At 58.4% G+C, this 24167-nt stretch overlaps 2 protein-coding genes across 8 annotated transcripts in view; one reads left to right on the top strand and one right to left on the bottom strand.

The window, feature by feature from the left end:
• EIPR1 (EARP complex and GARP complex interacting protein 1) overlaps positions 1 to 24167 on the bottom strand; it is a 123389-nt gene that overhangs the window by 2778 nt on the left and 96444 nt on the right. For all 7 annotated transcript variants that reach the window (XM_080812945.1, XM_080812948.1, XM_080812950.1 and 4 more), the window contains 3 exons: positions 15258 to 15357; positions 4482 to 4618; positions 1881 to 2048 (listed from right to left, as the gene is read on the bottom strand). In XM_080812945.1, the coding sequence (XP_080669071.1) occupies positions 1881 to 2048; positions 4482 to 4618; positions 15258 to 15357 (405 nt within the window). The remainder of the gene's footprint in view (positions 1 to 1880; positions 2049 to 4481; positions 4619 to 15257; positions 15358 to 24167) is intronic.
• The window catches only part of RPS7 (ribosomal protein S7), a 261270-nt gene continuing 252850 nt past the window's right edge, over positions 15748 to 24167 (top strand). Inside the window, exon 1 of the mRNA XM_080812953.1 lies at positions 15748 to 15751. The gene's annotated coding sequence lies outside the window, so the exon portion shown is untranslated. The remainder of the gene's footprint in view (positions 15752 to 24167) is intronic.

Genomic DNA, 24167 nt, shown 5'->3' with positions numbered 1-24167 from the left:
GGAGGCAAGCAGGCAGTTCAGCTCCGCTTGGCCTTTCCTGGACGGGGCAGCGCTGGGAACGCGGGCAGCGGACCCCAGGCCGCAAGGGCTGACGCGGGAAGCTCCGAGCAGAGGGCCGGACTTCCTGCATGTCTCTCTACAACCTTCTCTTCAGTCCCGGCGAAGAGAGACGAGACCAGAGGGAAGCACAAACCTCAGAGCGAGGAGGGCTTGCCGCCGCCTCCTCTGCCGCCTGCCTCCCCAAATCCTAATGGCCACAACTGCCCCAGGAGCAAAGGACAGAGTACAGATGACCTGGCATCGGACCCAACCCCAGGGCAACATCCACGAGCAGCAGCCATGGGGTCCAGGGGCACAGCCTGGCAGCGAGCTCAGCGAGCCGAGCAGAGTGCCAGCAGCCAGCACGCAGGGTCGCAGAGGACAGCGTCTCTCCTCGGACTGTGCCCACCACAGCCACTTATAGAACCTGGCAAAACTGTACTCTATCCAGCATGCCAGGTTTCTGAATGTCCTGACCACAACCTCTACCTCTGAAACCACTAATACGTCATATGTTAATTAACTGAACTTAAATTTTTCAAAAAAAAGAAAAAAAAATTAATGTCCTGAGTACAGAAACACGGCTTCTGGTAAGTAATTCAAAGAATTTAGGGACACAGACCAGAAAAAGTCAACTCTCCTGGGATGTGCCCACCCTGGCCTGAGCAAAATCTCTTGACAGCAGTTTTGTTCTTACTCTTCTAGATGTTTCTTCCACATACACACACACAAGCAGCAAAAACACACACAAGCATGCACACACCCTCACGAGCTCATGTGCACACAGGCAATCACACACATAAGCATGCACACAACCTCATAAGCTCATGTGCACACGGGTAATCACACACACAAGCATGCATATACCCTGAAAAAGCTCACGTGCACACGGGCAATCATGCACACAGGCACGCACGCACCCTCATGAGCTCATGTGTACATGGGCAATCACACACACAAGCACGCACACAACCTCATGAGCTCATGTGCACACGGGCAATCACACACACAAGCATGCACACACCCTCACAAGCTCATGTGCAAACAGGCAATCACACACACAAGCGCACACACACTCTCACGACCTCACGTATACGTGGGCAATCACACGCACAAGCACGCACACAACCTCATGAGCTCATGTGCACACGGGCAATCACACACACAAGCATGCACACACCCTCACAAGCTCACGTGCAAACAGGCAATCACACACACAAGTGAGCACACACCCTCACGAGCTCACATGCACACAGGCAATCACACACACAAGCATGCACTTACACAAACACACGCGTGCCTCACTGGAATGAAAGCTCACTTATACCAGGCACACCGGCCTGGAATGGACCTCTCACCTGCTTTAGCGCAAGTACCCAGCATGTGGTAAACAGCACGTGACGTGTCAGGAGTGACAACTGCTCTTGGGCAGCGTCTGCCCCACACACTGAGCTAGTGTCCTCCCCACCCACAGCACCATCCCCACCGCGTGAGCATCACAGACCGAGCGAGCCCGCGCCCTGCCGATGGGCACGAGGGCGGTTTCCCACTCCGCAGCATGGCCAACAATGCCGTATGAACCTCTGCGCACACCGTTTGCATATATGTACCGGCACAATTGCAGGAGAACGCAGAAGGCGATGTTTTTCTTCTTTCCTATGTTTATAAATCACAAACATTCAGGTTTGGAATTGGTGTTTCTTTAGGAAAAATAAAACCGGGTGGGCTGAATGATTCACAGCAGCACAAACTAAGCCGGTCTGTGTCTTTCCAAACAGGACAGGTGTTAGCAAAATAGGTTGCAAGCCACGCCCCCACCCCAGTGTGCAGGAGGCCCGTACCAGTGGGAGTGCTGCTCCAGGGTCTTCACGGGCTCAGTGACGTTTCGGGTGTCCCAGAACTTCACCTTGCAGTCGTCCCCGCAGCTGGCTAGGTAGTACTGCTTGTTGGGGTTGAAGTCCAGGTCGCGCACCAGCTGCCCGTGGGCATTCTCAATGCAGTATATCTGGCTGTGAGACAGCGAGGGGGGCACATGGGACAGGAAGTGCGTCATGGGGACCCCACGATGCAGACTGGACCCGCCTCCTGTTCCCCATCGAGTGGCAGCCTCGGGGGACCGCTCGGCCCACCATGGCCTTGCAGGCTGGGGTTCCCCCACGCGACGGGGCCGGCTTGGGTTCCAGGAGGTCTGGTGACCCTCCCACTCAGTGCCTCTCCCAAGGGTACCCAGCCGAGGCTTCTCTGGGAGCACATCTGTGACTCCCAGAAGCCGTGGGTTGACGCTGGCTCCTGGCTGTCCCAAGCGTGACCTGGCCCCTAGAGAAGACCAGTTAGCAGGACTGTGACAGCGCGAGGAGTGGCAACAGCCGAAGAGCTGACCGAGTCCCAGAAGGACACGGAGAGAGGAAAGCAAACGGCTGGCAGCAGGCTGGCGGTACAGTGCTAGGGGTGTCGGGAGACACAGACAGAGGGAAGGACAAAAACACTGGAAAAGCAATAAAAAGCAATGAAGGGACAGTGTGGGTCAGGGCTGGGCCGTCTGTCCACTCAGCACCTCATGGAGCACCTCCACCATGGCCCGTGCCCCGGGAGACCCGGGGTATTACAGTCACATAGCTGTTTACAGTGTATGCACGCCCATATGCACACGGCACACACACGCACGGACACACACACACACACACACACACACGTGCACATGAGGCATATGCACAGGCATGTATGTGTCCAGTCATGTACACACATACACGTACACACCTGACCTCCAGAGCTGCAAGTGGCTCCTCCACGGGTGTGAAATGAGAACATTCCGTCAGCCAAACCCTTCTGATGTCAGAAACCCGAAAGGGGGGGAGGCACGCAGGTCATCAGGGAGGCTGGACGAGGGCTGGAACCAAAGTCCCGCACCCGGTCGGGAGGGGGCGAGGCACTGTGCATTGCTCTGTGCATTTTCTCCCCGGGGTGTGACTTAGTTTCCCCCGCAAGCCCTCCCACTTCCCAGGCCTCCAGCAGGCAGCCCGGCTTCCCGTGATCACCTTGCACATCCCACAGCCATGCCAAGTGCGCGCCCCTCCGCCCTCGAGGTGGGTAAACTCACTCCCTTCCATGTTCTCCCACGCCGCACTTCCTGACCCTAAACCACTTTTTTACCTTGAAATGATTTTTACATCCCATACTTTTCCAATATTCTCAGACCTTTTTCTAAAAGAAGATACCCAAAACCCGGAAGACCTTCCAAGGGAAACTGGCAACTGTACAACACAAAATCCTGGCAGGTTGGGGGGTGCTAGGCGGACAGTCCCACGCGCACGGAGCACCGGTCCAGGGTGCTCTGCGCGCCCTGGGGGTCAGTGATGTCAACACAAAAGCACAACGTGTTCCAGAAGCAACATCCAAAGCACCTTGGCTAAATAAAACCAAAGCCACTCACAAAAGGAGAAGCAACAATCAGCGAGGACCCCGCCTGGGGGCAGGGCCAGGGGGACGGGGCGCTGCCACCCAGAGCGCGTCTGCTCTCATTGTGGGGGGGCATATAACGTCCTGCGTTGGGTACAGAACCTCCTTGTGTCCTTTAAAGAACAAGGTGCACACAGGGACTGACGGCCCGGGGACCCGCAGAAGCGGCTCTCCCGCGCGGCACGTTCCTAGGGCTCCGCGCCCTTGGCTCTCCGCTTCGGTGGTGAACCCCGTCAAGCAGATCCACGCACCCTGAGGAAGTGGCAACGGATTATTTATTGGCCTCTGAGTTTTCGGAGAGGCCGTGGACCTAAATTTAAAGCTGTGCCCACCCCCCCCCAAGGGCAGCACCCGTGACTCGGAGACGTGCGTCTCCGCAGGCCAGTGATAAATTACTACGTGCTCAGGGGTAAACTGTATCTTAACAGCGGCTGCTCGGCTCTGTTGCCACGGCAACAGATGTGCACACCATCACTCCTTTGCCTATCAAACCACACCTGGAACAGAAAAATCGCTCTTATTTGTTCCATTAGAACTGCTGGCTGCAGCGCATAATGACTTTACATGACAAACCGTGCTTCCCCGAGAGGTGCGGCCCTTAAAGGCACAGCGACGGTCACAGGCAAGTGCACAGGCCTCACCTGGGGCCGCGCGTGCCCCCCTGTGCTCGCCAATCACGGGCACCAACAAGCCGCTGGTCCCCCTCTCCTTGCTGAGATGTTTCAAATCCCAATCCTGATTTTCACTACAACGGCCACCATCCACTCCAGGGACAGCCACACAACACCGTAAACAGGCAGGGGAGGAACGCTGGGCCCCCACGGGGCTGCCGGCTCAAGCCGGGGCAGAGACACACAACGAGACGTACGCCTTCCCACACAAAACCAGACGAAGACCGACCAGCCGGGTGCCCCAGGCATGTGTCACCTGGAACCGCCCCCTCGCGGACGGAGAGGGGCCGTCTGCGGGGTCGCGCCATCACTGACCTCATGCTCCGCGTGTCCCACCCCCGGATGGTCGTGTCGTTTGCAGTGGCCACCTGGGTGCCGGCGTGGTGAGGGCTCCACCGTCCGGAGGTAAACTTCAGCTGTCCCTTCCCTTCCAGGGACGCCGAGCTGGCCAGCTGGAAATTGGTGTTTCAGAAAAGGGAAGGAGGAAAAAACAGGAATGTAAACTTTTTTCTGGAAATTTAAGAGGACATCCTATATTCATGGGATATTACTGAAAATAATTTCTGAAAATAATTACTGAAAATAATTAAGAAGCTCTGTCTTTGTTTCTTTCCCTTTATTTGCACCTTATTTGGAAAAAACCATCAAACTGAGCACAGCAAAAACCAGAAAGCATATTAACAGGCCCTGTATGGACCAGGACTTGCTAGGCTGTGCCCGGATCACGGGCTCCAACCGGAAGGCGGCACCACCCAGCACCTCGCACCCCTGGCTCCACCAAAGCCGCACTCAGGCCGGGTGGTGTGGCTGTCCCAGACACGCGTGCCGGTCAGACGCCAGTCTCAGGGCACACGCCTCCCACCGGTTGGACGCCGGTCTTGGGACCCGCGCCTCCCACTGGCAGGCCTCCAGGCTCTTTCTCCGAAGGTTTGACCAAGGCCTTGTGAGATCCACAGGGGCTGTCTCTGCTGAGAGACGAGGGGCTCCTGGTCATGAGCGGGAAGAAGAGCTTCCCACCACACGTGTCCCTGCCCACAGGCCCACATGGCCCTTGACGGAAGATGTTTCAGACGGACCACATCATTCTTCCAATCTGGGGGTTCACTCTCTGCCCACACAGTGACTTCTATAGGCAGGGAGAGGCATCTGCGGAGCTCTCGGCCACCCGTCCCCTGGGCGCAGCACCCCATTCCCGTTACCTTGAACGCCAGCCTCATTCTTTGGAGGAGCCCTGGGCGGGGACTGAGGGAGGTCTGACGGAGTCGCAGGGGACAGGGAGCATCCCTGTGACTGTTCTGGGCCCTGCGGCCCATCTCAGTGCTCATCGGGGCCCCTGCAGCACAGGGTCAGGGCGAGCCCCCAGACTCGACATGGAAAGGCCTGGGGCAGCCCCACAGAGTCTGCGGGCAGTGCGAGGGGATTCAATTAGAGCCTCAGGGGAGCGCACCGCCTCCTCTCTGGGGAGAGTGGCCCATGTAAGAAATGTGATGGAGGACACATCTGTTGAGATGGACTTCAAGGGACCCCCTCATTCCAGCAAGCCCGGCAGCAATGGCCGCCCACCCAGGACACACTCCCCTGCCCCACGCCCCTCCTCGGCAAAGTTTCCTGGCTCATCTTGTCCCAGAAAACCCTTTTCCAAAAACACACCATTTTCCTGCCTTCCTGACATGGCGTATCATGCAGGGAGCAGCCATCCCCGAGGAGGCCGGGGGTGTGCTGAGAGTGCGGGAAGTCAGAAATGAAGGGACAGCAGCTGGGGTCAGAGGCAGAGGTCAGACACACAACCCAAGCAGAGAACACAGAGCCTGGCCAGGCTGGGGACAACCGCATCAAGTGCCAAAGACACCAGTGCCCATGAACACCAGGCCGACATGGGCGCCAGGAGGTCCTGGAGACCAGGGAGAGCCACCAAGGGCAGCATCGTGGGGCAGACCTGGAGCACAGGGCCTGAGGCCAGTCTTGTTGGCCGTGGTAAGCGCTGAGGACGGTGAGCAGTCATGGGGCGGAGTGTCTGGGGGCAGAGTAAAGGGGCTGCCGGGGAGCCAGGACCCCACAGGCTCTCAGGGCGAGTCAGGAACCACCAGGCCCCCCACATCTCCCTCCTGTACCTGCCACACCCACTCGGAGCTTCTCTGGCGCCCCCCAGACCAGCATCCTCACGGCCCCCAGGCAGAGGTAGGGGCGCCAGGCCATGATGCCCCACAAGGACACCCACAAAAGACCGAGCTGACCCCAAGACTCACCACAAAATTCCCAGGGAGGGCCGTGGCCTGGCTCAGCCCGTCAAGTGCCACGAGGGCCAGTCGACAGCAGCCAGCGGCGGGGAGGTGACGTGAAGGGGCAAACTGCCCAGTAACCACGCCAGGAGCAGCAGTCGAAGGATGCAGCTCTGCCCGCCCTTCCCCTCCCACTCTCTCAGCGACCCGGCACCAGGGCCCCTGGGAGCACGAGGCATGAGGGTCCGTGGCGGGCGGTCTCACACAGAGCCCACAAGGGACCCACCACAGCAGAGCCACCACCACCAAGCCACAGTGGAAAGAGAACGGCCGACAGGAAACTCGTGGCAGGGACCCAGACCCTGGGCCACATGAGGACGGTGAGCAGGAGCGATCAGGCAGGAGGCGGAGAGGAACGTCCCAGAGCGGCAACGGGCATGCTTTCCAGAGAAGCGACATGACCTCGGATGCTAAAAATGGCTCCAAAATGCACGTTAGAGACACACGGTGAGCTCATGCTCGGCTTGACTACTCTGGCTCGTTTAACCTCCACGTGCACGGTATCAGCTAAGAAATCGTTTCATAGTTTCCCATTATGGGAAAAAAATTAAGTCAAACAAAATTCCGACAGGTGCAATTTCAGTTTTCTGAGGATGGAATCAAGTAAGATCCTTTCACAGGGACTGTGAAAGGGCTGGGTATATTTTCTAACTAATCAGCACTCAGTACTCTAATTAATCTTCTATTAAACATACCGATTCATCATCAAACTCTTCAGAAACGTAACAACATAAGGCTGCACCTTCAGAAGACATGTCACGTACCTTCGATGGAGCGACTCTTCTGCGAGGCCGTCATGGGGAAGTCTCACGGCGTGGCCCCCACCGGGGAAGACCTATGAGCCTCGTCCCCCGGCTGTCAGCACTCGCATCACTGCTGACCCATCAGGACTCCCCGAAGACAAGCATGTCTGCTTCCAGAGCCCACGCCACAAGAACAGCCCCCCAGACGCCGGCTGGTGGAAGAGAGTTAGGGACGAATGAACCCACTGACCAACCAGCGAGCAGCCGTGCAGCCATCAGCAAGTGCATGGAGGGGCCCCCACCACACTGAGCACAGTAGAGGGACCGGTTGGTGGGGGGTCGGTGGCCTGGCCCACATCTCACCCAGCGCAAGAGGCAGCATTCAACTCCGCTGGTGACACCAACGGGTCATCAGCTACTGCTGTCCTGTCCCGGCGGAATCACTGCGGACACAGGACATACACACTGACACACCCATTTCACGGAGGAGAACGGCAAGGCACGGAGACTTGTAACTGCACCTCGACAGCAGCCGACCCACAGAGGGCCACGGTGAGGGATAACAAGCTCCAGAGAAAACAGAGCCAGGCGGGCTGGAGCAGCCAGACAAAGGGATCATGGAGTTTCGGGCCCCAGGACAGCCTCTGAGTCAGCAGAAGACAGCGCGGAGGGATTCCTGCCTGAACGAAGCAGAGCCGGAGAACGACCCTGCCGGCCTAGGGGTGGTGCTGGGTGTCAGACCAACAGGACGGCGAGGCGATGCAGGCCGAGACAGGCGGAGGCGGCAGAGCCCGGGGAAGGGCAGCCCGTCGGCACGAGGGCGGGAGGTAGGACAGCCCACGGGAGGCAGGCAGCACCCAGCTCCTCAGGGCCTGCGTGACCCCTCGCTGGTGTCAGCCATCAAACGGCAGAGTCCTCCGTGCTGAGGGATGTCCCACGATGACATTATCTGACATCCTCCCTGTCCCCTGGCTTCGGTGAGGCTGGCTGCCACGCTCAGAGGCCCGTGTGCAGGGAAGTGAGGAGCCCAGGCCCTCGGGACAACCATATCCTGCCATAACCTTGGTCAGAGCTTGGGGCCACCCCCCTCCCCGGTCGAGTCCTCAGATGAGACCCAGCTGCCAACACCTGCACCAGAGCCACATGAGGGGCCTGAGGGCTGCCCGGACTCCAGGTCCCTGACGTCCTCACAGAGGTTGCCCTGACACACGGGGCCACAGGAAGCAGCCACGTTCGCGGTCACCTGTTAGAGCGAGAAGACACGCCAGTGCCGACCCGAGGAGAGGGGAGGCCGAGAGTGAATCCCAGCAGCTCCAGGACGGGCTGGTTGAGCCCCCTGACTTCGCAGCTGGGAAACCTGAGACCCAGAGGGGTGGGCACCTCAGCCTGGGTCACACAGCCGGTGGGGCAAGGGCAGGACCGGACTCCAGCTTCGACTCCCGGGCTCACTCTAGTGCGTGATCTAACTGGGCAGTAGAAACTCTGTGCCCCGGGTCCATTTTAGTGACACCCTGAAAGAGTCGAGGCCTTGCCATCGACATTTGGAGGCCTGCTCAGGGCAGCCGGCACAGCCTATGCGCTACAATTAAGCAGCCGCGTGTGCTGGCTTCCCAGTGATGGGAGACAGCTCAGCCACAACCCCAGAGAGCGCACGGCACACAGTCACCTGGTTTTCGACGTTGAGCCCAACTATTCAGGGCCTCCCACCTCAGAAGGAATGATTAAAGGGACCCCACGAGCTGCTCTGCAGAGCTGTAACCGCCACCAGGCCATGGACAAAGGAACACAACTGAAACGAACGAAACGCCTCACCTTGTGCTGTCGTGAGCAGTGCACGTGGCCAGAGGCTCCCGAAGACAGAAGCGGCACTGCCTGCCGCCGTGGCCTGGGGTGGTGAGGGTGCTGGGGACCAAAGACACATGCTGCCCACCTCCAAAGATAATGGAGGAGCCGCTCTTCACCTCCTTGGCAGGAGGGTGGCACGCGCGGCCATGGCAGGCCCTGGCACTCAGAGCGTGAGAGGTAGGAGCATCCCACACGGCCAAGTCCCACCGACATGCCTGGGCTCCCCAGCAGCCGGCGGGAGCGGCATGCTTGCACGCCAGCCGTGACCACTGCCGGAGCCCCTTTGCTCCTGGTCGGGCTCTGCCACGAGCCCCTGCCCACCCCTGGGAACGTCGTGGGAGTGTCCTCTACCTCTCTCAGCCAGGAAATTCCAGGCCCAGCCTTGAACGTGAACCCCCTGAGCTGGAGCCCCAGCTGGTCCCAAGTGACCGGACAAGTGACCCAGTCCCTTTGAGCCCGGTCAGGAAAGGGAGTTATTCAAGAGCCCACCCCACAGGGCCACAAACATCAAGTGACCCCCTGAAGAGCGCGGCCGACACGCAGAGTCCAGCCTATCTCCGGGGGTGGGCGGAAGGCAGGGCCCGCTGCTGTCTTCCGGGGTGCAGGGTGAGTCATGGGGACGATGGAGCCGGTGGGAGCAGACTCAGCAGGAGAGCCCCAGCCCACCCCTACCCTCAGGACGTGCAAGGAAGAGGAGGAAGGGCAAAGTGGCAGGGAGCCGGTGCGGGACCCCCGCTGCCACGGCGTGTGGAGAGGGGCCGCAGGGAGGCCGAGGTGGGTCCCACCATGCCCCCGCCCGCGACCCAAGCTTCCCCAGGTCCGGGGGTGGGCGTCGCCGGCTCCTGGGTGTGGCTGCATGGGCTCCGCAGCTTGGCGGCCCGGCAGCTCCCACGCCCCACCAGGGACTCTGTTCCCGCCTCCGGCGCTGGCCTCCCGGAAGCCAGCGCCCTCCTGTCTTCAGGAAATGCACACAGGGCGTTAGACAGCAGCACTGGTGAGGGGATCTGAGGTCGTTTTACATTTATTTTTAGCGTATTTCAACCGGGACTCTATTTGCAGAAAGAACAGAACTAAAAGGGCTTTTCCCCTTTGCTGCACCAAAACCTAAGCTCTCTTTGCAGGGGAAAGGGTGTGTCCGGTACCCACAGCTGCGGGCTTGACCTCGGCTCCATGCTCAAAACAGGAAAGGTCGTGCGTGCAGATTAAAATTTCCTCTCCAAGATGGATGCGAATATAGCAAATGGTTCCATCACGCCAATTAGACTCTGGTGATCCGGTGGAGAGAGCGATCTAATTACAGCTGATTAGCAAGGGGACGTCTTTGAGGAAGAATAACAAAGGCTGGAAATGCTGGAAGCGCTGCCATGACGACACGCGTCGCCCCGCGTCGAGCGCGACCCTCACCTGCAGACTGAGGCACGCGTTAATCAGGAAGTCCGCGCAGACTGCTCTTCTGTGCCTCAGTTTCTCTCCTCTCAACCTCTGGCCCTGGCACCGGGATCCCGCTGACCTGACCCTCACTCCTAATCCAGTTTTCAACTGTGCACTCGTGCCACTCTCTGCGTGCCCCATCGCTCCCTTCCTCCTTCGGGCCATCCTTCCACTCCTGTCGTCCTCCCTCCGCCCACCCATGCAGCCATCTGTCCGTCGGGCACGTGTGGGCCGCTTGCCACGCCCCAGGCCCTGTGGAGCAGGCTGCCCCCATATGACACCCACTGTGAAATCGCCCAACTGTATCAATGTGGAAACCGGTCCCGGCTCTCCAGCTACGACACTGAGTCTTAGGCCATGCCACCTGCCCAAGTCACAGGGGAGTGAGTGGCTGAAACGGGACCTGATGTCGTGGCTCAGAAGACCACCTGGGCTCCCGCCACAGAGCCACGGCCTTCATCCCCCTCAGGAGCCTCGTGCCCACCGCTGCCCCCTTCACTGTGGTGGCCGGCCCACGCCTGTCCCAGCCCATCACCGCGACGCCGGCAAACTGGAATTCCATCACCTCTACCCTGCGGACCCTCACACTGGGAGGTGAACCACAGAAAGGCCGAGGCTGTGTCTCCGCATTCAGAGTCCAGCCCCACTGAGGGGCACGTGTCCCACTCGCCGCGGTGGCCGCTGCATTCCTTTCAACATGCGTGGTTTGTCAAACGTATGATTCACTCTATCATCCGCTCTTACTAGAAAAAAATCTTTTGAGAGCTTGCGAAGCAAACGCTTGCCCGACACCAACACCCAGCCTGATCTGTATTTGATAATTCCAAGACCTAGCGGAAGACACAAGAGCCCTAGTTGTCTCTGGTATTTATAAACTCAAAGCTGTTTGCAGCTATTACGCTACATTAAGATACACAACTTAGGGAACTACTCCATGGTTTCTTGACGATTACGGTTTTTTAAATGACCGTCCCAAAGCGCACCGGCGGCTGCTGTCGGCAACGCAGTAAACGGAACGTCTGCGATGCGGACGGCGCTCAGCTATTTTGAATGCCTTTTTCCGAGGCTCAGCAGAAAACCAGCTCCTAGAGTGTTAACCTGTTTTCCGTGGACCAGCTTGACGAAGCCTGGTCAACACCCTATTTACTGCAAACTGGGTTTGCTGCAAACAAGTGTTCACTGTTCTAACACTCACATCCACCCCCCGATGTGACTGCGGCCACTGAAGACCGGCGAGAACCCAGGCTCCGGCTCTGGACATGCAGCGCACACGTGCCGGGGCCGCGACAAGCCCACTGTGGGGCGGGGCTGGGTCAAGAGTGCAGCCGCAAATCTGTCCCCCAAACCGCACCTTCTCCAGGACCTCCCCGGCTCCTAAGGCCTTCCTTCTTCTCAACTGTCAAGTGAGGGAGCTGACTTCTGTGACCCCGAGGTCTGTGTCTTTACATGGCCTGCTTTAAAATCAGTGTCTTTCTTACATGGACCGCTTCAAAATCCTGGGGGACACAGATTTGTTAACACACCATACGAGCCCTCTTGCAACTGAGAAGGCACATGGTGGGTGCCTGGGGACCTCGCGGACCCTCCTGCCGTGCCCTCGACGCTGGCGGTCCACGCCTGCTGAGTGAGCCCGTGCCCACGAGACAGGCTCCAGCTCCAGGCAGCTGGGCGTTCGAGTGTCCTCTGCCATCAGACGGGGAAAGAGCTGCTAAGTCAGTGGAGACCTGGGACGTCAGACGAGATAAAGGAGGACAGCCCCCACCCGGGGGCCCATCAAGGGCAGCAACCGTCCCCTCTGGTGGGGATGCTGACGCTGGGGAGGCTGTGCGCACGTGAGGCTGGGAGAAGCTTCTGTGCCTTTCCCACACCTTTGTCGCGAACCACATAAAACCACTCTAAAGAATGAAGTCTGTTCAAAGAAAGACCTTTCATCTGCAAGAGGCCCCACGGAGAAAACGGGGCAGAGAGCAGGGCACACGGTGTGGGAAGGCCCCTCACATGGGGTGGAGTCCCGTCCTCCCACCCCATCTGGGCAGGCCTGCCGCACTGCCCCAGGGGCCTGGACACGAGGTCCCCCGTGGGCCACGTCACCCAGGGTAGACTTGGGTGAGCCCCTGCAACACTCACGCCAGTGCTGACCCCGGACAGGAAAACAGCTTCCATTCCCCTCGGGGCCGCACGTGGAGAACCGTGGGCCGGGCGTGAAGCGTGGTCACGGTGTGGCAGGCAACACACAGGCTCCCAGGAGGAAGGGGCACCTGGGGGCCTGGCCTGCTCGTTCTGATGGCAGCTCCTGCTCCTGCCCAGCACTCTCTGCCCCACGAACAAACGCATGTTTTATATTTCCAGGCACAGCGGAAGTGGCCCGAGCCGCTCTGAATAATTTTCCTGCCACCGCCAGCCGCCCCCACACTGATGCACAGTCGCTTCTGCCGTAGGTTTTAGACCTCACATGACAGCGTTTCTGCAAGGGCGCTGCGTCCTTGAAGCCCTTTCTCCTTCTGAGAGGCGTTCTGGAGCGTCAGTGCCTTTCAGGCCCCATGTTCCTGGGCGGGGGACACCCTGGGTTCACCCTTGAGAAGCCCCCGAGCTGACGCACGGCCAGAAGGAAGAGGACAGCCAACTCTCAAGGCACCCGTCTTCTCTGCGCTCTGCTGCTCGCGGCACCTGGAAAGCTATTTATTTCCACAGCTACTGAGAGCTGCGAGGCCCCGGAGACGGATGAGCACACTCCGAAACAGGGAGGCATCCCCTCTGCCTTCGTCGGGGCCGGGACCCCGTGCAACCTGCCCTGCAGACCTCCCCTGGGCTCTGCTAATGATTATAAATGGCAAAGAACCTCCAATTTAATTGCAAAAGGTAATGATGCAGCGAGCATAAGATTAGATTCACCACAGAAGGCAATATCCTCCAACGATAAAAAAAAACGGAGGAGCTGGGTGTGAAGATGGCCGGAATCGATAGGAAGGTTTCGGTATTAAATACCACGGCAGAGGGCCGCAAAGTGGTATTGACAGAAGTGCTGAGGGCAGATAAAAACGAAGGAGAGAAAACTAAATTGGTCTCTGCAGAAAATAAGTTACAGATTAATCACCCTACCATAAAATCATTCCGAGATGGCCGAGGGTCTGGAGAGAAGCCCCCGTCGGCTTCCAGGACGGGCTGCGCGCACACACAGGGCTCGCCTCCTCCCTGGCCCCTCCGGGCCCGTCAAGGCTCCCTGGCCCACGGCTCCCCCCAGCATCTCGGTGACCTGCACTCCATCAGAACAGCACTGTGCCCTTCCCGTCTCTGGTCACTGGCTACACAGGGGCACCCGCGAGAGGCGAGTCGGTGGGGGATGGGAGGGCGCTTGCAGCCAACGGAGACTCAGACTCTGAGGCCGGCTCCCAGGAGGGTCCCGCACCGTCTCCCCCCGGAGCTGCGGCCCCAGGCACTGGGTGACCCTCCAGTTTCCTGCTCCGCTCTCAAATCGGGGTGAAATTTGCATCCTACTCTATGATATACAAATACATGCTTTTCTCAATAAAAATACTGATTCTTTCCCTTAAATATTACTTACATACTACAAGGACAGACCAACTCTTAAGTTCACGTTGAAGGCTAGGAGACTCCCTTCTGACCATGTGGAGTTTTAAGACACTAACATGGCACTTCACGTTCTAAAGGGTCTGACTTTGAAGCCATGTACCGACGACGATCGTCATTCTTCACGCCATCTCCACCGCCTGTCCAAGATGATTTAATACCGAGACACACCGCGAGGGAGAAGAGCTTGCACGGGAACAAAGCCATGTGCAAGGAGCCACCACTACAGAAATCCATCCCACAGACGCCGCCCCGTCCCTCCTGCTACGCGTGGCCGTGTGGCGCCCTCCGTACCAGTACCACCACAAGCTCTGTCAAGGCTCCAGATTTTTCTCTCTGAAGGTGTTACTTGGATGTAAACCAATGCGACGAGATCACAGACGCAATATAAAAGTCACAATTTAAAGTGGAAACTCTAAGGAATCAAACATGAACTATACCAATCAGCAACACAGCTACTCCGAGGGACAAGGTACTGGAGGCGACGACGACCAGAAAGCAAAACCGGTTCCCAAGAAAGCCAGCGCTGACTCCTAAATGGTGTGAGACGCGGAGCCCGTGGGGAGCTGTGAGGACCCAGGCACTCCCGGCCTCAGAAACGGAGCCCTGAGGGCGAAGTGTGGGTCCCGCGGCTCAGGCAGGGAGGTGCTCCGTGGCGGGCCCACGGCCACACCCACACGGTCTGAGGACTGCAGCGGCGGGAAGGCGCACAGGGGGTGGGGGGGCCACAGGCCACCGGGGTCAGAGGCTGTGGGGGAGCGGGGCCGCGGAGCACTGCCATTTTTACAACTCACACGGAAACTTGAAAGAAGTTCATCAGCACCAGGCAATTGTATTTTATGGCCACTCCTACCCAAAAGGTGACTGTAACCAGACTTCGAAAGCCTGGTCACTGAAAAGACGGTACACTTGAAACAAGAGAGCATATGTCAGAATATCCCACTGACTCTTCTGGACAAATCACGTCCAAGGGTGGGGTTCTGTCAACCTTCAGTTCTGTGTCCTCTCTGCGGGGCCCGGAGGCAGCCTCCCCCCGCAGAGCCCGTCACACAGTTCTCCGACTGGCCACTCTGCCCGCTCATCAAGTGTTTCACAATTAATGTCAGAATTCCAAGTGTATACAAACCAAGAATTATATTCTGAATTCAGCCAAAAGGTCCAATTCAAAAAACACAAACTATGAACACTGTAAGCTTTTCACTCACCGCGGCCTGGCTGGAGCTCTCCTGCAGGTCCCACAGCAAGATGTGGTTGTCCGCAAGCGAGATGACCTTCTTCCCGTCCCCCGTGGGCTCCCACGTGACACTGCAAGGAAGAGGAGGACTCTCGTGAGTGGGGACGTTGCAAGCCCCAGATGTCTTTGCGGCCGAGAGCCGCTGCACGCATCCTTCCCGAGCGGCAAGGCTCTCCCAAGCGCACGGTCACGGCCGACACCCACCGCGGCAGGACTCAGGACGGCACGTGTGCGCGGCACTGTGTCCCCTCCCGCTGAACGTCCATGTCCTCCCGACTCAGCTGAGGTCGGGCGGTTAGGAGGGTAGGAGGCCGGGCCTTCGGGGTGCTCAGGGTCACAGGAGGTGGGGGGGGGGCGGGCCTGTCCCTCGCTGCCTGTCTGTGATGGTCTCTTTCTCTCCCGCCTGCCGCTTGAGCACACAGCGGGGGGGCAGCTGTCTGTAAGCCAGAAAGAGGGCTCTCACCAGATCGCGACCATGCGGACCCCCCGACTCAGACTTCTAGCCCTCAGAACCATGACAAGTAAGGTTTGCTGTTTCAGGCCCCAGCCCAAGGGGCCTTGTGGTGTCCACCCGAGCTGACGCGTCTTCCTGGGGACTGAGGAATGGAGAGCTAACCAACAGCACCGAGGGGACGGGATGAGGCCCGCTGGGGGTCCGGGGCTCAAGGAGGCCCCGCACGGACACTGCCATTTGGGCCAGAATGCCCACATCTTCTGTAGCCCAAGGAGTGGCGGCTATGGGAGGGTTCCGTGTCTGCCCTGCCTGTGACGTCGTGTCCCTTCCTCAGGGGTCGGCCAGTGGGAGCCCCGGCTTCCTTCTACCGGCAGCCAAAGCCACCCCACCTGATACAGTGCCCGTCTGAAACACTAGCGGGACACACAGATCTCGTCACCTCTGCGGGACAGCCCTGGAGCTTGTCACAGGGGTGGGTTTCTGCGTCTGCTGAGGAAGTCCCAGCGTGCTGTGAGGAGCGTCTCACTCACGTCCCGTAACTCAGGAGGGGCTGCAGCCCCGAGGGAAGACCCCACTGCGGCCGCCGCTGCTGCGCCCAACCCTGACCCGGGGCGCCCCTCCCTCGCACCACCTGCCCACGCTGTCGGTGCAGCTGGGGATGCTTGTAACCCCGACACGAGTATCACCCAAAACCACGGTTTCTTTCTCCTTTTTAGTTTAAGAAACACAGAGTTCACGGCACTCTCACCACAGGTGTCCTGCTCCTCTACAGCACGGAGCTTAGCACGTCTTTTCTGAAAAATGCACAATAGCCAGTGCATAAAACAGACCCAATAGCTGGGAGAGACACCAAGAAATCCGGCTCTGAAATCCACTGCTCCTGTTTTGTTATGATACCGGCGAATCCTCATTTGAAAACACCTCTTTACAGCAAGACAGTCACACTTTCCCTGGTAGTCCGTTTCCATGGGTGACTTTGCAGGGTTCACACAACGGACGGTGAAAGCCAAGGAGAAACGCAAGGCAGGAAAGGAGAAGGGCAGCTCACAGGCCTGTCCGGGCGCAGGACGATGCACTGACCTGCGCTCGACCCTTCCCGGCTTAGCTCAGTGGCTGCGACAAATCCCCCCAGACCGGGCTGCCCAGACAACACGCATTTACCCTGCACGTTCCACACACCTCAAGAGGCTGGCCATCCGAGGTCAGGGCGCCAGCGTGGCGGCGTTCGGCTGAGGGGTCCTCTCCTGGCTCGTGGAAGGCCCCTTTCTCCCCGTGTGCTCAGCGTGGTGGAAAAGGGAGCCCACGTGCCTCTTCCAAGAGCACTGATCCCATGGTGAGGGTCCCACCTCCAGGCCCTCATTATCTCCCAGAGGCCCCGCCTTCTCACATCAACACCCCGGACATCAGCATCTCAACATACGGATTTGGGGGCCCCAAAACACAGTCTATAGCGCCATACACTGGGAGCGGAACGTTTAGGATGCCGTGCAAGGGGTCCCAGAGCAGCTCTCATTCGTAACCTAAGTGCCCAGGCACACATGCACACACGCACCAGAGGTCAGGATGAAGAGAGCCGCACGGCCATGGGGTGACCCCAGGGACAGTGACTGCCCCGTCCAGCGCTAGCCAGACCGCGGTCTGAAAGGGGGTGACAGACATATGTGGACTGCCGAACGGAAAGCCGGAGATTCCCAGGAACTCGCAAATCACAGGGTAACAGTGAGCCAATCTGATGCCAAAGACTGATGACCTTATCGTTTGCCTACGGTTTCCCAGGCCAGGCCCAAGGCTTCTGGAGAGCAGGCCTGGCTGGTGAGAGTTCGTTCCACTCCCCACAGGGACCAGTGGTGTCTGAGCAACGTGGCCCGTGATCGACGCTTGCTCGTGGCTTCCGAGGCACAGTGAGGAAGCCAGGTAAGAGCCGAGATGCCGCGTACGAAAACGAGGCCCTTTCCAAGTACATTCAGCGAACTGCCGGTGCGTGAGGCCCGGGAACACAGCCAATAGCCCCAAACGAGGAAGAGCTATAAAGGCATCCCAGCAATCCAAACCCTCCACTGAACCTCATGTGCTTATTTTATGTTTTAAACTGCACTGTCTCCCGGGCCCTTACGCAGACCTCCCCTTCCCCTCCATCTGCCCACTGTTCTAACGTGGTCCGTTTGGGGGCCCGAGACCACAGAACGAACACGTGGCCCTGAGAGCGGGGGGCCTGAAGCAGGGCAAGCTGTAAAAGCTGATACCCACAGCAGAGCAGGGCGGGGAGGGAGGGCTGGGGGAGAGGAGGAGTGAAGGAGGGGGAGTAAAGGAGGGGGGAAGTGAAGGTGGAAGGGAGGAGGGAGGAGGGGAAGAAGGAAGAAAGAGGAGGATGGAGAGAGGAAGGGAGGAGGGAGGATGAAGAAGGAGGGGAGGGAGGGAGGGAGGAAGGAGGAGAGGAGGGGGAGGGAGGGAGGAGGAGGGAGGGAGGGAGGAAGGAGGGGAGAAAGGTGATGGAGGAGGGTGGACAGAGGGAGGAGGAAGAAGGAGGAGGGGGGAGGCGGGGAGGGAGGGAGGCAGACGGAGGGAGAGAAGGCGATGAAGACTCACACACATTTGCCCGAGGACCGATTCCAAAACTCGGGGCAAAGTTGTGTGGAAACTAAGTCCCAGGCTCGCTCTGGACCCCAGACCCGACAGGATGTTGTGAGGACGTAGCAAGCTTCGGAGAAGGTCCTTCCTCCAAACACGGCAGCGGCACGTACCCCTTCTCCCCCCGCCTACAGAGAGCGGTCGTCTTGGTCTGGCTCCTCCAGGAGTGGAAGGAAAGGCGTGAGGAGGGAGGGGGTGTCCTGTGGGAAACCACGGCTCCCCGTGCCTCTCCCAGTGTCCACGCCCACCGGTTTCCATCTGCCACTGCGCGGGCCAAGAGGCACCTCTCTCCGGGAACCGGCTTACGTGTGTCAGTCATGGCATTAGAGCAAACAACCGAATGAATTTCAAGCAGCCACAGAAGTAACTTTTCCTATCTAAAAAGGAAAAATATGTGATAGTTTAAAAACATGTTTAAAAGGGCTTCAAGTACAGGAGGGAATAATGGCCTGTGATAGGAGACAGCCTGCTCCCGGGTTCTTACGGGGCGAGGGGTGGAGTTAAGAAAACCACAGTGAGTATAATCAAGGACAGCAGCAGCAAACACGGGCCACGGGGAAAACGAGGTTCGCAGCACGTGCCCCAGCTGAGCCCGTGGGCGGGCCCTATGTCCTCTCGCGGACAGAAACCCCGGGCCTGGGCTGGGGCCACACGGCGGAGAGCCTTATCCCTGCCGGAGCCCTGTGAGACCCACTGCCCGGGGAAAGGCCCGTTGAGCTTCTAGAAACGCAGCTGCAGGTGGTCCCACATCTTCAGAGGCGTTAGGGCAAGTCCCTACCCCATCGTGGCTCTGCGGAGCCCCCATCTCCCAGCAGGGGTGAACTCACAAGGGTCTTGAGCAGCGACCCGAGGCGGCGGGAGGCTGCTTGCTCCCCGCCAGAACCAGGACCGAAGCCGGAGAGAGCAAGTCACTTCAAGAAAACAAACTTTTGCGGATTAGGACGAAGAGAGGCCGGCCACAGGAGGCAGGAGGGGCTCGGCCGAAACACCACTTCCTCCGGGGAGGCCGCTCGGACTGCCCTTCGTCCTGGAGCAGCAGGCCCCGGTCATTCACGTCCGCTTCGCCGCGAGAGGACAGACGCGGCAGGAGCCCAGGCTCACCGGCGGAGCACCCAGCCCAGACTGGGACCCTCGCAGCAGAGGCACTTCATAAAGAAGTGCTGGAAGGAAGAGGGACGAAGCATTAGTAACGCTTCGTCCCGGCCGCGGTCCGGCGCCCCTTACAATGCGAGCGAAGTAAAACTGGAAAGGGTTCCAGTTAGCAAGCACACGCAGCGAAGACCGGCCGTGTCGGAGCCCATTTGAGGGGGCTCGCTGCTCAGTCGCATACGGACCTCGTCAAGAAGAGGTGCTCCTTGTTCACGACTCTGTTGAGCTCCAGGCGCAACCAGTCCCCGCGGTCTCCCTCCAGGCCCCACGCTCCCCCTCCTCCCACGCCCCCTCCAGGCGGTGAACTACTGGGCTTCACTCCTAGCTGACCAAACCGAAACGGATGCCCAGCCTGGCCCCCGCAGCCCCATGCCAACCCCCTGGGCATCTCCGCCCGTGTGCCACACCACCCGAAACTCCAAATGTACAAACAGTACGCGCTTCTCTACTGCTCCTCTCTATCCCCGGGGTTACAACGCTCCCACGGGCAAAATCTTGGGAGTAAGTTTTTTACAACTACCCTTCCCAGATTCCACATAAAAAAGCAATAAAGCGTATTAAATTTTATTTTTAATGTCTGACTTCTTGCTTTTACACAAATCGGACCCCATTTGCCCTTGGTTTCATGAAAATCTTAGAGCTCCTGCTGGGAAATGCCGTCTCTCTGGCTCCTACTTTCCCCACGAACTCTGCAAAATCACCTGAGAACATGGCCCAAGAGCCCATGTTTAACCCATCTCTGGGCCTGTGTCTGGCTTCCCAGTATCAAACTATGAAAACAGGACAAGGTCTCATTCTTACAGAAATACCATCCTGGGGTGCCTGGGTGACCCAGTCGGTTCAGTGACTGCCTCGGACTCAGGTCGTGATCCTGGAGTCCTGGGGTCGAGCCCCACGTCGGGCTCCTGCTCTGTCCTCTCCCCCTGCTTGTGTTCTCCCCTCTCGCTCACTCTCTCAAACAACTAAATCTAAGAAAGAGAGAAAGGGCGTCCAGACAGTTTTAGCTCAAGTACCACCACGACTAGGAGACTGGCCTCAGCAAAGCCGTAGCAGTGACGTTTCCAGCACCTGTCACATGCCGTGTGTACACAAAATACCGTCAGACTTGGGTTCTGAGCTCCCATTTGTCCAAGCAACCCCTGCTTCTAACCACAGTGGTGGAGGATCCAGGCCCTGCAGGCATAGACACGTGGCCCATCAAGACATTCTGCCACGCACAGGACAGTCAACAGTCAGTCAACACAACACGAGATCCATCTGTGGCTCCCACCACGGCCACTCCGCCCACAAAGACGGCTCCAGAACGCCTCCCACCACACGCAGCCCCCAAACTGGGCAAGCGTGGCACCCCCCTAATGCAACGCCCACCCCCGGTAGTGCAACAGACGTGCTCAGCCGCAAAACCCCCACCTTAGGTGCACCCCATCCTTGCAGGCTCCTGCACAGGGAGCCTCTGGGCCCACCGGAACCCCCACCTGCCTGCTCTGGGGGTGGCTGTAAGGATTCCAGGACCCTCTCGTGAATTCCGGCAAACTGGAGTCCCCCCGTCAGGGCTGCAATCCTGCAAAGGCAGGAGGCTCGCGACAGGGTGAAACAGAGTGTACGCCCGAGCATGTTTTCAGGGTAACGGGCATTTTGTGAAACGTCCATTATGGTGCACATATACGTATGTATTGGGGGCGGTCATCATGTAAAATGACCTCTTCCTGATTTTGAAATTTGGAGAATGCTGCTTCAGACCACCGACACTGGTCTTTTCTAGCAATTTCAAGCACCTGGGAAGAACTTTCCCTGCAGCGCACGGTCCTCTTTTTACCTTTCCGGGAGTGCCCCAAACACTCAGCCTGGCCGAGATGACCCATTCCGTGCCCGTCTGGCACCGTGGCGTGTTCCCATGCCTCTGGGGACAGAGCTGGTGCCCCATATGAAATGGCCCTACATCACTGATCTTCTTTACTGGGGTTTGCTTTTAGGACAATCGAGTGTGCAACCCCAGCTACTGCACGTGTCCTGCCAGCATGTGCTTCACGCTCCCTTCGACCTGGGCTTGAGCGGCAGGTAAGCTCACAACTAACACGGTTACTGTTACACAGCCCTGTGTGGGTGTGGAAAGCTCTCTCCCCTGAGACAAACGCAGGGAGCCGCAGCCCCTGCCTTCCTGAAATCCTGACTTGAGCTGCACTATTTTACACTCTAATTTAAAGTCAGATATGCTCGTTAAAAAAGTCTAAACTCCGCAGAAGTCACAGGCTCGTGTATCACTGCCCGTGGAAAGAATGCCTATCAACAGGCCATGTGGAGCATCCCGTCTTCGCTCTACCACGCAGAACTCGGCTGTCTCTTACAGGAATGCAAACCCACTGATGACGTTACTCTGTAATGTGCTGCTTGACTTCCATGTCCGGGGTAACTTCCCGTGCCAAATAAATGTAATTCTGGGCAAGGGCCACGCAAAATTCTGTTGTGTGGATACCTGTGATTTTTCCTCTCTTTGAGCTTTGACTTCCTCACCCGTCCGGTGGGGTTAACAGTAGTGTGCCGACGCCACAGATCCAAGAAGACCAACAAGCCAGTCCTCAGGACAGCCTGCACGAAGCAGGTGCTCAATGAGCCTCGACGCGCTCGGACGCAGCTAGGTCTGTGCTTCTTTGACGGCAGGCCCATGGTGCTACTCTCCAGAGGCTTCTGGGGAAAGTCTTTTCCCGAAGACTGGGAGGGCAGTAGGCCGGGGGATGAGGAACAGGCGTCCTGTGACCCAGAACATGCAAACAGCCTTCTATGGCAAAGATTGTCCCACCCCCAATGCCAACAGCCTCCCTTGAAAAAAAACCCTAAAACCCTAATTTGAAATTTGGCAAGAATATTAAAATTACCACCTTTAAATGCACCAAAAGAATCCCATCAAGATTTATTCTAAGAAAAAAATCTTCAGAAGAGGTTAGAAACTGAAATCCTTGCCCACTCTGAAAGGCAACGGAGCTCAAGCGTGTCTCGCTGTCCTGTCCTGTCCATTCACACCCAGTGGCCTGGGCCCTGAGTCACCGACGTGACTTTCTGTGGCACCTGGGTTTCCCTCTGGGTTTCCCTCTGGTGATCTGCTCAAAAGTCAGCATCGGGCCCTTCCCCTCGGGTGTCCGTGAACATTCTGGAGCTCCCAGTTACTGTCACACGCACCAGAAACTGGACTCAAGAGCTCCGTGACCAGACCCTGTGCACGCGGCTTCTTGCCCTGTAGTGTTTTTATGGTGATTACATGAAGGGGAAGGCTTCCCCACATCCTCGTTCCCTCGCGCTCTCTCCACACCCCAGGCCCTGGTGAGTCTCCTGGGGCAGACAGCGCAGGCTCCCACGACGCCCAGGAAAGAGCCGTGGGGTCCGGCGGCCGCAGCCTGCCCTCCAGCCCCACGGCAGCCTGTGTTCTGGGCGCCTGGACCTGCCCCCAAGGAGCACATCACCGGCCACAGACGACCCTGAGGTGGGACAGGAATCCAAAGTACACTGGTCGGGAATTGGTGGGGAATGAGAGAGACGCCAACCTATTCCAAAGCTTGTTCTGCAAGTTCCGGATCTCTCTCTCTCTCTCTCTCTCTCTCTCACACACACACACACGCCGGACATACACACGTACACCCACAAATGTAACACACACACACACACGCCCCACACACGCTGGACATACACACATACACCTACAAATGTACACACACACACACACACACACACATCCCGGGTGAGCTGGAGCCAAGCCCTTGGCCCGGCGTGTAACACAAGCTACAGCTGTGAGCAGAGCCTTCCTGCTCGGCCGCCTCGGTGTCAGGAGGACGATACAGCCACGTTGAAGAATTTTGTCCTTCACAGAGGAGATGCGTCGTGGAGCGCTGACTCTGCATGTCTACAGGACGTGCACTGCGGTGAGCCTTTGACGTCTGCCGTTTATTTCCGAGAGAATTTAAATCTGTAATGTCTGAATGATGTGACGTGAAAAAGAAGGGGCACAAATCCGCCTTCTCGGGGCTGCAACACTCAATCCCGCCACACTCGTCTGATGCACCAGAGGGTCCCCCCCAGAACACAGAAGGGAAGAACAGGTGCCTCGGACACGGTGAACTACGTTACCGGCAGCTCGTTAGCGCACTGGACAAGGCCTGGACGAGGCCTGGACGGGTCTGAGGGCGCGGGCGCCGGCTGAGAGTGTGCAGGGGCTCTGAGAGGAAAGGACGGCGCCCTGCCGGCCACTGGCACCACTTCCCAGGCGGGGACACCTTCTCGCTTCCCTGCGCCGCCACATGGCCTCACCTCCCGCTGCAGAGCGGGACACTGGCCTGAAAGCATCGGTGGAGGCCGGCGGCCCTTCTGATCCCGCCCTCACGGGTGAGTGGGGGCAGGCTCACTAGGAAAAACTGTGAGAAAAACCACCCTCAGACAGGAAACAGGACGAGCAGACCTGCAAGTAAAAGCAGAAAACCTAAGTTCACTTTCTGGGTCATGAAGTGGGTGACCAGATGCCCTGACTCGCCGAGGGCCACTCGGGGCTGCTGCTCGTGCGCCTCCAAGCTTCCTCCGCCCACTGCCCTCCTGCACCGGCCTCTCCTCCTGCTGCGTCCATCCACGGGGCGGCGGGACTCCCAAGCAAGCAGCCGAGCTCTCAGG

The sequence above is a fragment of the Martes martes genome (assembly GCF_963455335.1).
Source record: "Martes martes genome assembly, chromosome: 9".
Classification (NCBI taxonomy): domain Eukaryota; kingdom Metazoa; phylum Chordata; class Mammalia; order Carnivora; family Mustelidae; genus Martes; species Martes martes.
Note: the sequence above shows the minus strand (reverse complement) of the source record. Positions and strands in the feature narration are given on the sequence as shown.